The 15243-nt window shown below is 43.1% G+C and overlaps 1 protein-coding gene across 1 annotated transcript; it reads right to left on the minus strand.

The window, feature by feature from the left end:
* Positions 1-5575: 5575 nt before the first annotated feature.
* On the minus strand, positions 5576-14534 carry LOC310691372 (vomeronasal type-2 receptor 26-like; the record flags this gene model as incomplete). Its single annotated transcript, XM_083471150.1, has 4 exons — positions 5576-6495; positions 11824-11950; positions 12943-13170; positions 13698-14534. The coding sequence occupies 4 exons, from the start codon at positions 14532-14534 to the stop codon at positions 5594-5596; spliced, it is 2094 nt and encodes a 697-aa protein (XP_083327276.1). The 3' UTR covers positions 5576-5593.
* Between the last annotated feature and the right edge of the window lie 709 nt (positions 14535-15243).

The raw sequence follows: 15243 nt of genomic DNA on the forward strand, positions 1-15243 counted from the left end.
AATGAGCTAAAAAGTAAATGGAAGAATAGAAGAGACAAAGTAGAGTTCTTTCACAGTATTCATAATCATTATGTGGAGAACCCTGTTAGTCAAATATGGCCTTTGCCAACGTTTTCGGGTTTCTGTGGCTCTCTCTCACATTACAAAAGACAAACATGCAGATGGGCTGAAAACTGGGATTATCTCCCATTTGTGGTTTTCAAACCTTTGATTTGATGACTGGAGAGGGGCACTGTGTTTGGTTTGTTTTATTTTATTTATAAATCTTGTTAACACTTTGATGACTAAAGCAGGGCATTGTTATTGTGTCTATTTTACTGTTTAGGGAAGCTTTTAATGTTTGACGGATGATTGTATTTTAATATTTGTTGGAAGCTGCCTAGAGTGGTTGGAGAAAACCCAGCCAGATGGGTGGGGTATAAATAAATTATTTTTTATTATTATTAAAAAACAAAACAAAGATGTTTTTTATGTCATTGCAAAATTTGGCAGGGTCTTGTACAATGGATAAAACTGAATGGGGGAACATACCATGCCCCAAACTGCAGATTTCCTGGACATTATCTGGCTTTGTCAGAATTGCAACTTGGGTTAGATGCACATTTCTTCTCTGGAGCTTCGTCTTTCTTCTTCATGATGCACATGCCCCATCACACAGCAAAACTGTGCTGATTCTTCTCAGACTTTATTTATGAACATTTATTTCAGGGACGCGGGTGGCGCTGTGGGTAAAAGCCTCAGCGCCTAGGACTTGCCAATCGAAAGGTCGGCGGTTCGAATCCCCGTGGTGGGGTGCGCTCCCGTCGTTCGGTCCCAGCGCCTGCCAACCTAGCAGTTTGAAAGCACACCCGGGTGCAAGTAGATAAATAGGGACCGCTTACTAGCGGGAAGGTAAACGGCGTTCCGTGTGCTGCGCTGGCTCGCCAGATGCAGCTTGTCACGCTGGACACGTGACCCGGAAGTGTCTGCGGTCAGCGCTGGCTCCTGGCCTCAAGAGAGAGATGAGCGCACAACCCCACATTCTGTCAAGACTGACCCGTACGGGCAGGGGTACCTTTACCTTTATTTCACTAGTGAATCAGCTGCTAACTACTCTTACATACCATTCTCCAAACAGCAGATCACCTAGGCATTATCTGGCTATGTAAAAATTGCCAGCAATTTCCCGTTTCCAACAGCAACTCAATTTGGATACCCTCCTCACTAAGCAGAAATTGCTACATAACTAAAAACCGCTGGTGACGTAGAAGTCCACTCTCCCATCAGAGGCTTTGGGATATCAGTGGTCTAGATGTGTGTGTCAGACAGGGGGAGTGACATATATTTTTCTGGTATTACAACCTTTCCCCTTATTCAGGTTTCTTTCTGTCTTTCTTTCATCTATTATAATTATGTACCACCTTTATGTTCCAAGGATCTCAAGGTGGTATACATGGTTCTTCTTCCAATTTCATCTTTCTGGTATTGGAACCTTTCCCCTTATTCAGGTTCCTTCCTTCCTTCCTTCCTTCCTTCCTTCCTTCCTTCCTTCCTTCCTTCCTTCCTTCCTTCCTATTATAATTATGTACTGCCTTTATTTTCCAAGGATCTCAAGGTGGCTTCAATGGTTCTCCTTCCAATTTCAGCTTCACCCTGAACTGCTGATACACCCTGAACTGATGCCAAGGAACATGCCTCTTTCTCTATGCAAGCTAATAGAGGTATTGTACATAGGTGTCCTACCTGCGGAATCTTAAAGATATCCAAAACAGTAGCCACATAAAAGGAGATTTCAGAATCCAGTCCCCCAATGACCCCTGCCAGATAACTTTCAACATCACATATATAATTAGGGACAAATTTCTTCACCATGGATAAAAGTAGCAGCGTGGCAAGGTATGTGCTCCTTGCATTGGAATAGCTGTCATATAAGCGAAAGCCCAAGGTGATGTTGGGTAGGATGTGAGGGTCTTCGTTGATCTCCTTGACTGCAAATGCCAAGGCCACGATGTGCTGGTAACCCTTAGGCACCACCCTAGAAGGAGAGTTGCAAACTGTTTCAGTAGGAACTTCAACAGTTATTTCCTTTCCAATATCAACGCAGTAGTTAATCATACTGAGTTCAGTGGGGTTAACTCTCAGTCTGCTCTACTGTTGAACAGCTCTTATGAATAGAAAGTTATTTTTGATGTTTAGTTCAAATCTCCTATCTTGTAACTTGAATACCCTGATTTGGAGCAAGAGAAAACAAGCATGTTCCATCTACCTGGTGACAGCCCTTGAGATATTTGAAAATGGCTATCATATTTCCCCTCAGTCTCATCATAACTAACATACCAAACTCCCTCAACCGCTCCTCATAAGGCTTGGTTTCCAGATCATCTTTGTTGCCCTCCCCTGGACATGTTCCTTCTGAAATGGATCAGAACTGCTAATGTGGAGTAATTGGAGTTTTTCCCTTACACACCTGAAGTCTTTTTCTGACTCTTACAACATCTCTGGTCTCTCCCTGTAATGTCCTCGTTTTCATGAGGCAGTGATGGTCCTTGGAATTCACTGCATTCTATACTTCTTAATCAGTACCTTTCAGTGATGAAACAAACAGTAGCGTAAGATCAAAAAATGAAACCATAAGAACCTTCAGTTTCAGAACAGGTTTTTAAAAATTCATTCTTAGTAATACTCTAGTTCAGATAAAGTCTATCAATATTGGCTATTCAAAGGGGCTCTCCCAGACACACAAATATACATCCTTTTCAATACATTTCTATTCATTTCCCTATCCAGAAATTGGAATTTACCCCATATTTTCTTAATTCACAAGAGATTCCTGATTTTTTTTGCCCCACCATAAGTCCCATTCAAATCTAAAGTGGTTATCCCCAGGTAAATTAGAAGAAGTTTGCAACTCTAGGTTTGATCATTCCTGTTCTGTAATAAATGAGTGGCTTAGTACTTACACAAGCTCTTCAGGCAGCACTGGTGGGGGTTCCTCAGAGAATGTTGCTGGAGAGGCGATGAAGCCACCATGGGAAACAATGCCACCAATGAGGAACTCTCCTGGCTGATGATACGTGTGAAGTGGACTGTGTGGACCTTGGAGTCTGCATTTCTCTAAGTGAGCCTGACATACTTTGTAAGAAAACAGTACCAGCAGCAAGACCACTAAAATCACCATTCTCAATTCAAAGGCAACTCTTTGATCTACACAGAAACCACTATTTCTCTGGCTATTGTATAATTAACTTCTCCAAGATAAAAGCTTTCTCATTTGAATGGTACTTTATTTACCTGAAACGATACAATCTGGGAGTATCCAAGATCAGACTTGAGGCTCCCAGACCCTATCTAAATTATTCTGGTAGTTTTAGTATCCCTTGCGTTACTTTTGCCAGTGGCCACTGAAAGTCCACAGGGGTTTTTGAGAAGCCACAGCTTTAATTATAGCCCTGTTAATAACCAAGCTGGAATGTAGTTATTTATTCAATGCTTGCAAACCCCTGTGGTATTGCAGAAGAAGATGTGTTTATCACATATATGGAAATATTGTGTTAAATTCCCTTTCAGTGGATAATAAGGGGCCAGTGGTGTATTGGTGATGTTAGGAGTTCATAATAGAAGACCTTGTAAACAATGGAGACTCCAACATGTAGTACGGTGTTGTCAGCATCTTGAAATTTAACTGAGTAGACCTGGATTCACATCAACCACGTGGCATGAGAACAATGGCTGCTCACCACTTTTCCTGGGGGCGAGAGTTGTTTTCCCTCACTCTCAGCATCCTTCCCCGATAGCCTAGGCAAACTGGCCTTTGAAGGGAAATTCTCCTTGGCCGGTGGATCTTTCCAACCCAAAAGGCACTATAAATGGGCTGCTCACTGGTGTCTCCTGGAGGGCACTGCCTTCCTGGCTGTAGGCATTGGCTGCTGTCTCATCTGGCCTTGCAGTGAGGCTTAAAAGGGCAGTTGCAGGAGGCTCTCGCAGCACGGCTGGGTGAAGAGCGACGCCCTCCCGCCCTCCCTTATTATTTCCAATTACAATTCACAATTCCAATCACAATTCATAACACACACATATATACTAAAAATGCAATACGTGCACAGCAATCAAAGTTTAATTTATATTTTGTGTGTTATTTCATATATTAAGAAAGGAGATGATTTGTCCCCTTCCTCCGCCCCCAGATGAGAACAGGAATTGAATCCCGATGGGTGCTGTTTGCATAGGAGTACCCTGAAACTAGCTGGATCAAATTTTCCCCCAAACCAGCTGCTAATCAGAAGTTTCTGCTTTCTGCACGGGGGGCATAATCTTACAGACGCTCATTAACAAACCTAGTTAGCTTGCTGTATAACAGTGCAGATGTCTACGCAGAAATAAGTGTTTTAAGATTCAATGGGCCTTACTCCCAGATAAGTGAGTACAAGCTGGCAATGTAGGCTCTGGTTTATGTTAGAAACTAAGAGAAAGCAGTGGCTTTGTGCCCTTAAGAGCTGTATAACAGGAGGTATAATTCAGAGGTTAAGCCTGGATTCCAGAAAGCTGAGGTCCATTATGGGAATGCAGATGCAATCTGAAGATTCTCTTTCCTCTTTGATTCCACTTTCAATCTGATTAAACTCTGGTTGACTTGTATTCTCCATTCATCATGGTTAGTTCTAATCAATTTTATCTGCTCATCAAACGTTGGCTGAAGGATGCCAACAGTCAGTGGAAAGTCCAACAATGTACTTGCCAGAAATATAAGACGTATTTGTATTAAGTATATAGTGTTCTGATCCATCACTTGTGTTGGTGAAAATAAAACTATTCAGTTGTGGCTTTGTTGAATGCTTTCCCCAGTGAACTGTGCATGGTTCTTTGTTGCCATCTTTTCCAAGCACCAGGGCAGAAATCATTCACACTTTCTTATCTAGTTCTCTGAATTTCACCAAGGAGACCTGATTTAGACAAAATCTTGGGGGGAGGGAACCCAATTCAATGGGGGGTATATTATTTCACAGTATATAGATAATATATAGAACTCACTGCCAAAGGAAACAATGTTGAAGACAGTGCATTTGCTTTTGGATATGGCTTGAAGGTTTAATCTCACTGTAAACAAGTCGTACAGTGACAATAAAGTATTTCTATTTCCCACAGGAATCTGGTTGGTCAGTGTGAGTACAGGCTGCCGTACAAGATGGGCCATTGGCCTGATTCAAGAGGATCATCTTACATATTTACGATCTTAAGTATGGATAGGTTGAGGATGAAATCTGACTGTGAGCAGGGCAGAACCAGAGACCATAAATGAATACTCAAATATTCCATGGCCTGCAATAGCACAGTTTCACATTATGCTGAAAACTGTGAGAATTAAGGCTAGATACAGATTGGCTTACTTGTACATTTTGACAAGAATTGCTCTGAGTCTTCTTGTCAACATGCTACAAGAGAATAATGTATGTGGAAATGTATTCCTCAAAGCAAATGAGTGAATTTTACAAAGGAAATTTCAACTATGGGAAGTTGGAGTCTAGAAAAAATTGTAAAAGGGAGCAGCTGAACTTATGTTTCCAAATATTCTACTGTAAATACAGAGAAAAACACAAAATACAGGTTTCTCATTTCTTTAATTTTTCTTCCTTATTAGCTGTTCCCTATTGTTCAGCTCAGGCCTCAGAATGATTATATAACATTTGGGGAAGAAGATGCAACCCAGCAACCCACCACTGGAGGCTAAGATGGAGAAGATCTCCACAGCTACCATATCTTTTCCCTTGGTGCTCAGGTAGGAGGGAATAAAGGACAGCCAAACACTGCAGAAGACCAACATGCTGAAAGTAATAAACTTGGCTTCGTTGAAACTGTCCGGTAACTTCCTGGCGAGGAAAGCCACAGCAAAACTTACAGTGGCCAGGCAGCCCATGTAGATGAGGACACAGTAAAACATTGTTACAGACCCTTCATTACATTCTAGTATGATTTCTTCTGTCATTGAGTGCATGTCCACATCTGGGTATGGGGGAGAGGTTGCCAGCCACACAGTGCATATGCCTGCTTGAACAATGGAGCAGGAAAGGAGAATGGAGTGGCCTAGTCCTTTGCCCACCCATTTCCTCATCCTCGATTCTGGTTTTGTAGCCATGAAGGCCAAAACCACCGTGAAGGTTTTTGCCAGGACACAAGAGACAGCGGTTGAGAAGATGATGCCAAAAGCTGTTTGTCGGAGGAGGCAGGTCACCTTCTCAGGCCGGCCAATGAAGAGCAATGCACACAGGAAGCAGAGCAGGAGAGAGATGAGGAGAGTGTAGGTGAGGTTTCGGTTGTTTGCAATGACAATGGGTGTGTCGTGGTGTTTCATAAAAGTATCTAGTACCAGAGCTGTGATCAAGGAAAGGAAAAGAGAAAATGAGGCTAAACTGATGCCCAAAGGTTCTTCATAAGACAAGAAGCTTATATCTTTGGGTAGACATGCATCACGGTTTCTGCTTGGATAGTATTTGGCTGGACATTTATGACAGTCATTCATATCTGGGGGGAAACAAATATATTAGGTCTTACATTTCAATTTGGTGAAATGTTTACTTTCTGTCTGAGAAGAAAAGAGCTGTTTAAATCAAAGGACATATTTAGTACTGTTTTATGCTATGCAATGTAGTATAGTTGTAATTTAAGCTTTCTCTATGTCATGGATATGCCACTAAACCACATGAGACCGTGCGGGGAAAAGTACAGTGGTACCTTGGGTTACATTCACTTCAGGTTACATACACTTCAGGTTACAGACTCCACTAACCCAGAAATAATACCTCGCGTTAAGAACTTTGCTTCAGGATGAGAACAGAAATCACGCAGCGGCGCAGTGGCAGTGGGCGGACCTATTAGCTAAAGTGGTGCTTCAGGTTAAGAACAGTTTCAGATTTAGAACGTCTCTCCGGAATGAATTAAGTATGTAACCAGAGGTACCACTGTAGTCCAAAGTGCTTAATTCTGCACAGAAGGTTCAACTGGCCTCTGGGGACACCGAGGAGAGATGCAGGCAGCTTCCCCCGATGTGGCTTCCTCTTTGGGTGGTTTACCCTTACTGACTTCCTGCAAAGGGGGCAGGAGTCTCATATAGTCCTTTGCCAATGCCTAAGCCAATACCACTCACATTTCTGTAATCAATAAAGTTGTGGCCCAAAATTTTGCCCAATAACCTTAAACTAAGATTCTGTGTCAGTGTGAATCTTATTCTAACAAGGGACTGGTTTGGGGGCCTTGCCACAGAAGAAGAAGGAGAAGAAGAAGAAGAGCTAGCAGGGCAGCAGTTGAAGAAGGAGCAAAAAGGGTTTTCGTGTGTGTGTGTGTGTGTGTGTGTTTCTTTGTGGCTGATTAGCTGTTCTCCCTGTGCAAAGGTCAGGGCGCGCACAGTTTGATCCATCTTTTAGATTTAGGGGAGCTAGTCTCAAACGTTTGTTGGGGGAAACCTAGGGTTTTTTTGTGGGGGGAGTTATTTGTCTTGTCTTCACGCTTTTTATGATGGAGGACCGCTGTAGCCATCCCCAACGACACGTTCTCAAGATGGAGGGGGAGGGAACAGCTGCAGTCACCTGCGGTTCCTGCGCAATGTTTGCCATCTTGCCAAAGGTTGCAGGCAGCTTTACCTGCAGCAATTGCATATTGATTGCCCTCTTAAAAGACAAAGTCCAGCAACTGGAGGAACGTGTAGCTACGCTCCAAAGAATTAGAGAGCTGGAGCTCTTCTTGGAAGCAACACACCGTCTCCACCAAGGAGGAGACAGGGGACTCCCCTGAGAAGGAGGCTAGTTCACCAACACAGGAGCCAGATATATGGAGAAACGTGACTCAAAGAAGTAGGAGGCCCAGGGTTCGCTCTGATTGTTTAGAAATACACAATCGCTTTGAGGTCCTCTCCTCTAGCATGGAAGACGAAGAGCAGACTCCATTTGAGGATCTCTCCCTCATTACAGTTGAACAGGTATATGAAGACGAGCAGCAAAGTCAGTCCTCAGGGAATGTGCAGGCGACCTTGGAACGGACAGCTCACAGAAGAACCCTGACCAAACCTAAGAGGAGGCATGTAGTGGTGATAGGGGATTCCCTACTGAGGGGAACAGAAGCAGTGATCTGTGGGCCTGACAAGATGTCTCGGGAGGTGTGCTGTCTCCCCGGGGCTAAGATCCAAGATGTAACTGAACAACTGCAAGGAATCATAAAACCCACTGACAAATACCCCTTCCTCTTGGTTCATGTGGGAACCAATGACACTGCAAGCAATAGCCTCCAGAAGATCAAAAGAGACTACGAGGCTCTGGGCAGGAAACTGAAGCAATTAAATGCACAAATTGTCATCTCATCTGTCCTCCCAGTTGAACGACGTGGCCCAGGGAGAGAGGGAAAAATAGTGGAAGTGAACAGCTGGCTTCGCAAATGGTGTAAACAGGAACGGTTTGGTTTCTTAGATCACAGACTGCAGTTTCTTGAAGATGGACTTTTGGCAAGCGATGGGCTGCACCTCACAACGGTTGGGAGAAATGTTTTTGCCAAAAATCTCAGAAACCTCATCAGGAGGGCTTTAAACTGACTAATGTGGGGGAGGGAGACAGTGCTCCTGAAGGTAGGAGTCTATCAATTGATGAAGATGATCATCCAAATGTCATAGACCAAATGGCGCAAACAACACACAGACCTAGTGGTGGGAGGAAAAAATCCTTAAATAAGAGACACGGGGGAATGATTAATGGACTTCAATGTCTGTACACTAATGTGCAAAGCATGGGAAATAAACAAGATGAGCTTGAGCTCTTGGTACAGCAAACTAAATATGACATAATAGGCATCACTGAAACCTGGTGGGATAAGTCCCACAATTGGAATGTAATAATGGAGGGATACAATCTATTTCAGAGAAACAGACGAGACAAGAAAGGAGGAGGAGTGGTGTTATATGTCAGGGATGTGTATACCTGTGAAGAGATCCAAGATTTAGAACCTCAAAGCCAAAGTGAGAGCATTTGGGTCAAAATTAAAGGAGAGAAGAATAACAGAGACCTCATTGTGGGAGTTTACTATAGATCCCCAAGCCAAACGGAGGACATAGATGATGCCTTCCTGGAACAGATGGCCAAGCATGCAAAAGGAAGGGAGATAGTAGTAATGGGGGACTTCAATTACCCGGATATTTGTTGGATGTCAAACTCAGCCAAGAGCATAAGGTCAAACAGATTCCTCACTGGCCTTGCAGACAACTTCATTGTCCAGAAAGTGGGAGAAGCAACAAGAGGAACAGCCATATTAGATCTGGTCCTAACCAATGTTGATGACCTGGTTAGTGGGGTAGAAGTGGAAGGATCATTAGGCGCGAGTGATCATGCTCTTCTGAAGTTTATTATACAGTGGAAAGGAGCAGCCAAGCATACTAGGACTCAATTTCCTGACTTTAAGAAAGCCGAGTTCATAAAACTTAGGGAAGTGCTGGGTGAGTTCCCATGGACAGTAATACTAAAAGGAAAGGGAGTTCATGATGGCTGGGAGTTTGTTAAGAGGGAGATAGTAAAAGCACAACGTCAGGCAATACCAATGAGACGGAAACATGGAAGGTGCCTAAAGAAGCCAGGGTGGCTATCTAAAGAACTTTTAACTGAGTTAAGATTTAAAAAGGATGTGTACAAAAAATGGAAAAGGGGGGAAACCACCAAAGATGAATTCAAACAAATAGCCAGCACGTGTAGACACAAAGTCAGAAAAGCTAAAGCACAGAATGAACTCAGGCTTGCTAGAGAGGTTAAAAGCAACAAAAAAGGCTTTTATGGGTATGTTCGTAGCAAAAGGAAGAACAAAGAAACAGTGGGGTCACTCAGAGGAGAAGATGGGGAAATGCAAACTGGGGACACAGAAAGGGCTGAACTCCTCAATGCCTTCTTTGCCTCAGTCTTCTCCGATAAAGAAAACAATGCCCGAACTGAAGAATTTGGAGCAAATGCTTCAGCAAAGGAAACACAGCCCAGAATAACTAAGGAGATAGTACAAGAATACTTGGCTAGTTTAGACGTATTCAAGTCTCCAGGGCCAGATGAACTGCATCCAAGAGTATTAAAAGAACTGGCAGATGTGATCTCAGAACCACTGGCAGTCATCTTTGAGAATTCCTGGAGAACAGGCGAAGTCCCGGCAGACTGGAGGAGGGCAAATGTCCCTATTTTCAAAAAGGGGGAAAGAGAGGACCCAAATAATTACCGCCCAGTCAGTCTGACATCAATACCAGGGAAGATTCTGGAGCAGATCATTAAGCAAACAGTCTGTGAGCACCTAGAAAGGAATGCTGTGATCACCAATAGTCAGCATGGATTTCTGAAAAATAAGTCATGTCAGACTAACCTGATCTCGTTTTTTGACAGAATTACAAGCCTGGTAGATGAAGGGAACGCAGTGGATGTAGCCTACCTTGATTTCAGCAAGGCATTTGACAAGGTGCCCCATGATATTCTTGTAAAGAAGCTGGTAAAATGCGGTCTTGACTATGCTACCACTCAGTGGATTTGTAACTGGCTGACTGACCGAACCCAAAGGGTGCTCATCAATGGTTCCTCTTCATCCTGGAGAAGAGTGACTAGTGGGGTGCCACAGGGTTCTGTCTTGGGCCCGGTCTTATTCAACATCTTTATCAACGACTTGGATGATGGACTCAAGGGCATCCTGATCAAATTTGCAGATGACACCAAACTGGGAGTGGTGGCTAACACCCCAGAGGACAGGATCACACTTCAAAACGACCTTGACAGATTAGAGAACTGAGCCAAAACAAACAAGATGAACTTTAACAGTGAGAAATGTAAAGTATTGCACTTGGGCAAAAAAAAATGAGAGGCACAAATACAAGATGGGTGACACCTGGCTTGAGAGCAGTACATGTGAAAAGGATCTAGGAGTCTTGGTTGACCACAAACTTGACATGAGCCAACAGTGTGACGCGGCAGCTAAAAAAGCCAATGCAATTCTGGGCTGCATCAATAGGAGTATAGCATCTAGATCAAGGGAAGTAATAGTTCCACTGTATTCTGCTCTGGTCAGACCTCACCTGGAGTACTGTGTCCAGTTCTGGGCACCACAATTCAAGAAGGACACTGACAAACTGGAACGTGTCCAGAGGAGGGCAACCAAAATGGTCAAAGGCCTGGAAACGATGCCTTATGAGGAACGGCTAAGGGAGCTGGGCATGTTTAGCCTGGAGAAGAGGAGGTTAAGGGGTGATATGATAGCCATGTTCAAATATAAAAGGATGTCACATAGAGGAGGGAGAAAGGTTGTTTTCTGCTGCTCCAGAGAAGCGGACACGGAGCAATGGATCCAAACTACAAGAAAGAAGATTCCACCTAAACATTAGGAAGAACTTCCTGACAGTAAGAGCTGTTCGACAGTGGAATTTGCTGCCAAGGAGTGTGGTGGAGTCTCCTACTTTGAGGTCTTTAAGCAGAGGCTTGACAACCATATGTCAGGAGTGCTCTGATGGTGTTTCCTGCTTGGCAGGGGGTTGGATTCGATGGCCCTTGTGGTCTCTTCCAACTCTATGATTCGAAGAAAAAGAAGAAGAAGAAGAAGAAGAAGAAGAAGAAGAAGAAGAAGAAGAAGAAGAAGAAGAAGAGTGCTTTGAACCACATACCATCCAACTACTCTGAATGCATGGTCATTCTCATTTGATTAGCATATTTAAACTATCTGAAAGGCAATGATCAGAAAGAGGCAGGATCACACACACAGTAGATTATCTCTTTTGAAAAGTAAACTCAGCCGTCCTTACAACACCTTTCAATTATTAGTGCTGAGTCTGGATCTATTTAATCTATTTATTTCTCCTACCATCCTGGATTGCAATCTTCCCCTCTGCACATGGGATGCAATCGTAGCAGCAAGGTGGCTGTCCCTCCTTCACTTTCTTGCTGGATCCTGGAAGACATGTCTCAGTACAGAGAGAAAGAGGCCGAGTCTATTACGTAAATGAAAGAGCAGAAGGATCAGCAAAAGAACAATGAGTTTGGAATTCTTCATGTTCCGGGGCCCCACTCTATGTTACTAAGCTGAGTCAGCATTTCAGCAATATGTAAAATGGTTTGTTTTTTAGTACAGTGGTACCTTGGGTTACATACGCTTCAGGTTACATACGCTTCTGGTTAAAGACTCCGCTAACCCAGAAATAGTGCTTCAGGTTAAGTACTTTGCTTCAGGATGAGAACAGAAATCGTGCTCCGGCAGTGCGTCAGCAGCGGGAGGCCCCATTAGCTAAAGTGGTGCTTCAGGTTAAGAACAGTTTCAGGTTAAGAACGGACCTCCAGAACGAATTAAGTACTTAACCCGAGGTACCACTGTAGTAGTAATGTTTGAAGTGATGTCATACTCCCTCTATTGTTCTGGGATGTGTAGGTGTTGTGATTCCATAGCAGTTCCCCACTTTTTAGCAAGAAAGGCAAAATCTTGGGGCTTATCCTCTTTTCCTCAGTTAAAAACCAGTATTTTATAATTGTTAAGAAATATTTATAAATATAATAGAATAAAACATTTGCCTTTATTCCTTGAGTGACTTCTAGCAGTAACCTTTTGGCTCTTAATCTGGTACTTGGATGAAGAAGAAGGGTTTGGATTGGATATCCCACTTTATCACTACCCTAAGGAGTCTCAAAGCGGCTAACATTCTCCTTTCCCTTCCTTCCCCACAACAAACACTCTGTGAGGTGAGTGAGGCTGAGAGACGTCAGAGAAGTGTGACTAGCCCAAGGTCACTCAGCAGATGCATGTGGAGGAGCGGGGACACGAACCCAGTTCACCAGATTAACCACTACATCACACTGGCTCTCTGTATGCATTGGTCATGTTCTACACAGGAACATGCAGTTTAAAAGACAGTGAGTAGACATGCAGGTGAATGATCATTGCTTAGGCAATACTGAATTTCTTTGGAATTATCTGATAATGTGGTCCAACCTGATTAAACCAACTGTGCCATGTTATGGCATCTTCATCAAGGATGAATGATTGGTCTCGAGAAGTTTGCGGATCTATCCTCCCAACGCTTACTCTGTTGAAACTTTGGTTGGAGAATATTATCCAATTGACAATATCTAAGCTAGATACCACCTCTCCATTCTTGTTGATGAAGACCACATCTCTGGCCGTATTGTTAAATGAGATACTTCTCAGAAAGTGATGGAGCTAGATTGAAAACAGAAAAGGCAATTGTTTGGAAAAAGCTGCAGACTAATGCAGGGTAGAGCATTTTTTCCCCCCTTCCTGTAGGAAAATGCTAAAGCAATTGGTGGGGGTGAATCAGTCAAGTGTCAGTGACTTCAGGTCCGAGCATGGAGAAACCACCAATTTTCTCTCTTCCACATCCCTCTCTCCCCCTCTCCCATTTTTACAGCTTTCTTTATCTCCCCCACCCCACACCTCTTTCCCTCTTTCCCTCTTCATCACAGGAGACACCACAGTGGATGTATGATCACGTGATCTGAGGGAGGATTTGGTGTATATGGGATACAGAGAATGCTAAACATCTCTCTTCACCTTTACCACTGCTTCTTATCTGTGAATGCAGTGGCATCCCAGTGGTCTGAAAATTTCTCTTATAGAAGCGCTTTTTTCATGTCTGAGATGAATGAGCAAGGTGACAACACTGTGGAAACCCATACCTTGTGGGGGAATAACAGGCCTCTTCCAGTTGAGGATGCTTAGCCGATTACCTGCCAAAGCTGTGGATTCAGATTCTTCCCTCTCCATCCATACGCCATTCCTCTGTGCCTGAGTCTGGATGTGAACATAGCATGTAAAGCATGGGCCATGGCATAGACAGCATTGTGGATACTGTAACTGTGGCCTGTCATGCTCATTTCAAAAAATGATCCAGGAAGGTCCTCCAGCTTCTCTTCTCCGGTGCAAATATCCCCCTCCACCTTGTCTGAAGTGATATCTGGGAATACACATCCAAAGGCCTGTTGCCAGAAGTCCCTGATAAAACCGTCCCCATCTGTGCTGGAAGGGTTTCTGTGCAGAACATACTGATGAAATCCTGGTGGGTTTCTGAAGTGAATCTCAAAGGCTATACCACCATTGAATATTCCTGCATCCCAGTTCCTTTGAATGACAAATGAAGTGAACTCAACCTGGGAAGTTGTTATCCATACTTTACCCTTTATATTGTATGTCATGTCATCATGTTCTGATAGGTATGGAAGCCATCTAAAAGTTGCCATGGAATAAGATTCTCCATGGGCAACTATTACATTAGCTGTGCTGCTAAAAATTTTATGGTTTATACTTGTCCCCTGTTGTAGCATGCCATCAATTTCAGAAATAAAACTTAAACTGGGAACTTTTTCCAGGAATGCAAAGCAGACACCACTCTTGGTAAACATTGGGGAAATTGTTTGCACAAATCTTTCTCCGTTGTCATTGTCCATTGCAATGAGTCCAATCCACGTCCACCTGAAATGCAGAAGCAAAGAGAGAATTCCCTTATACTGAAGGGCTTCTGAGGCTGCCATCTGGTAGAAGGGAAGTCCTGGACTTTTATCATTCATCACTGGAGCAGAGCCGTAAATGAGCTAAAAAGTAAGTGGAGGAAGAGAAGAGACAAAGTAGATTCCTTTCACAGTATTCATATATATTATTAGGCGAACCCTGTTAGTTAGTTTCAAGGTTTGTTTGCCTCTCTCTCAGTTTTACAAAAGACACACATGCAGATGGGCTGAAAACTGGGATCATTTCCCTTTTCTCATTTTTAAACCTTTGATTTGATGAATGGAGAAGGAAATGTGTCTGTTTTATATTATTTTTATGAACCTTGTTTACACATTAATGACTGGAGCAGGGCATTGTGTCTACTTCACTTAAAAACAAACAAACTTTTTTTATGTCATTGCAAAATTTGGCAGGGTCTTGTACAATGGATAAACCTGGATGGGGGAACATACCATGCCCCAAACAGCAGATTTCCTGGACATTATCTGGCTTTGTCAGAATTGCAACTTGGGTTAGATGCACATTTCTTCTCTGGAGCTTCGTCTTTCTTCTCCATGATGCACATGCCCCATCACACAGCAAAACTGTGCTAATTCTTCTCAGACTTTATTTATAAACATTTATTTCACTTGTGAATCAGCTGCTATCTACTATTACTTTTCTCCTGCGTAACTGGATTCTATCTGCAATTTTCCATAACTTCCCTGTGTCTTTCATTATGGCGGGTGTGCTAAAAAGGAATAGTTATTGTACTGGCTCCTACTTGTA

Source organism: Podarcis liolepis (genome assembly GCF_965112155.1).
Source record: "Podarcis liolepis genome assembly, chromosome: 13".
Taxonomy (NCBI): Eukaryota; Metazoa; Chordata; class Lepidosauria; order Squamata; family Lacertidae; genus Podarcis; species Podarcis liolepis.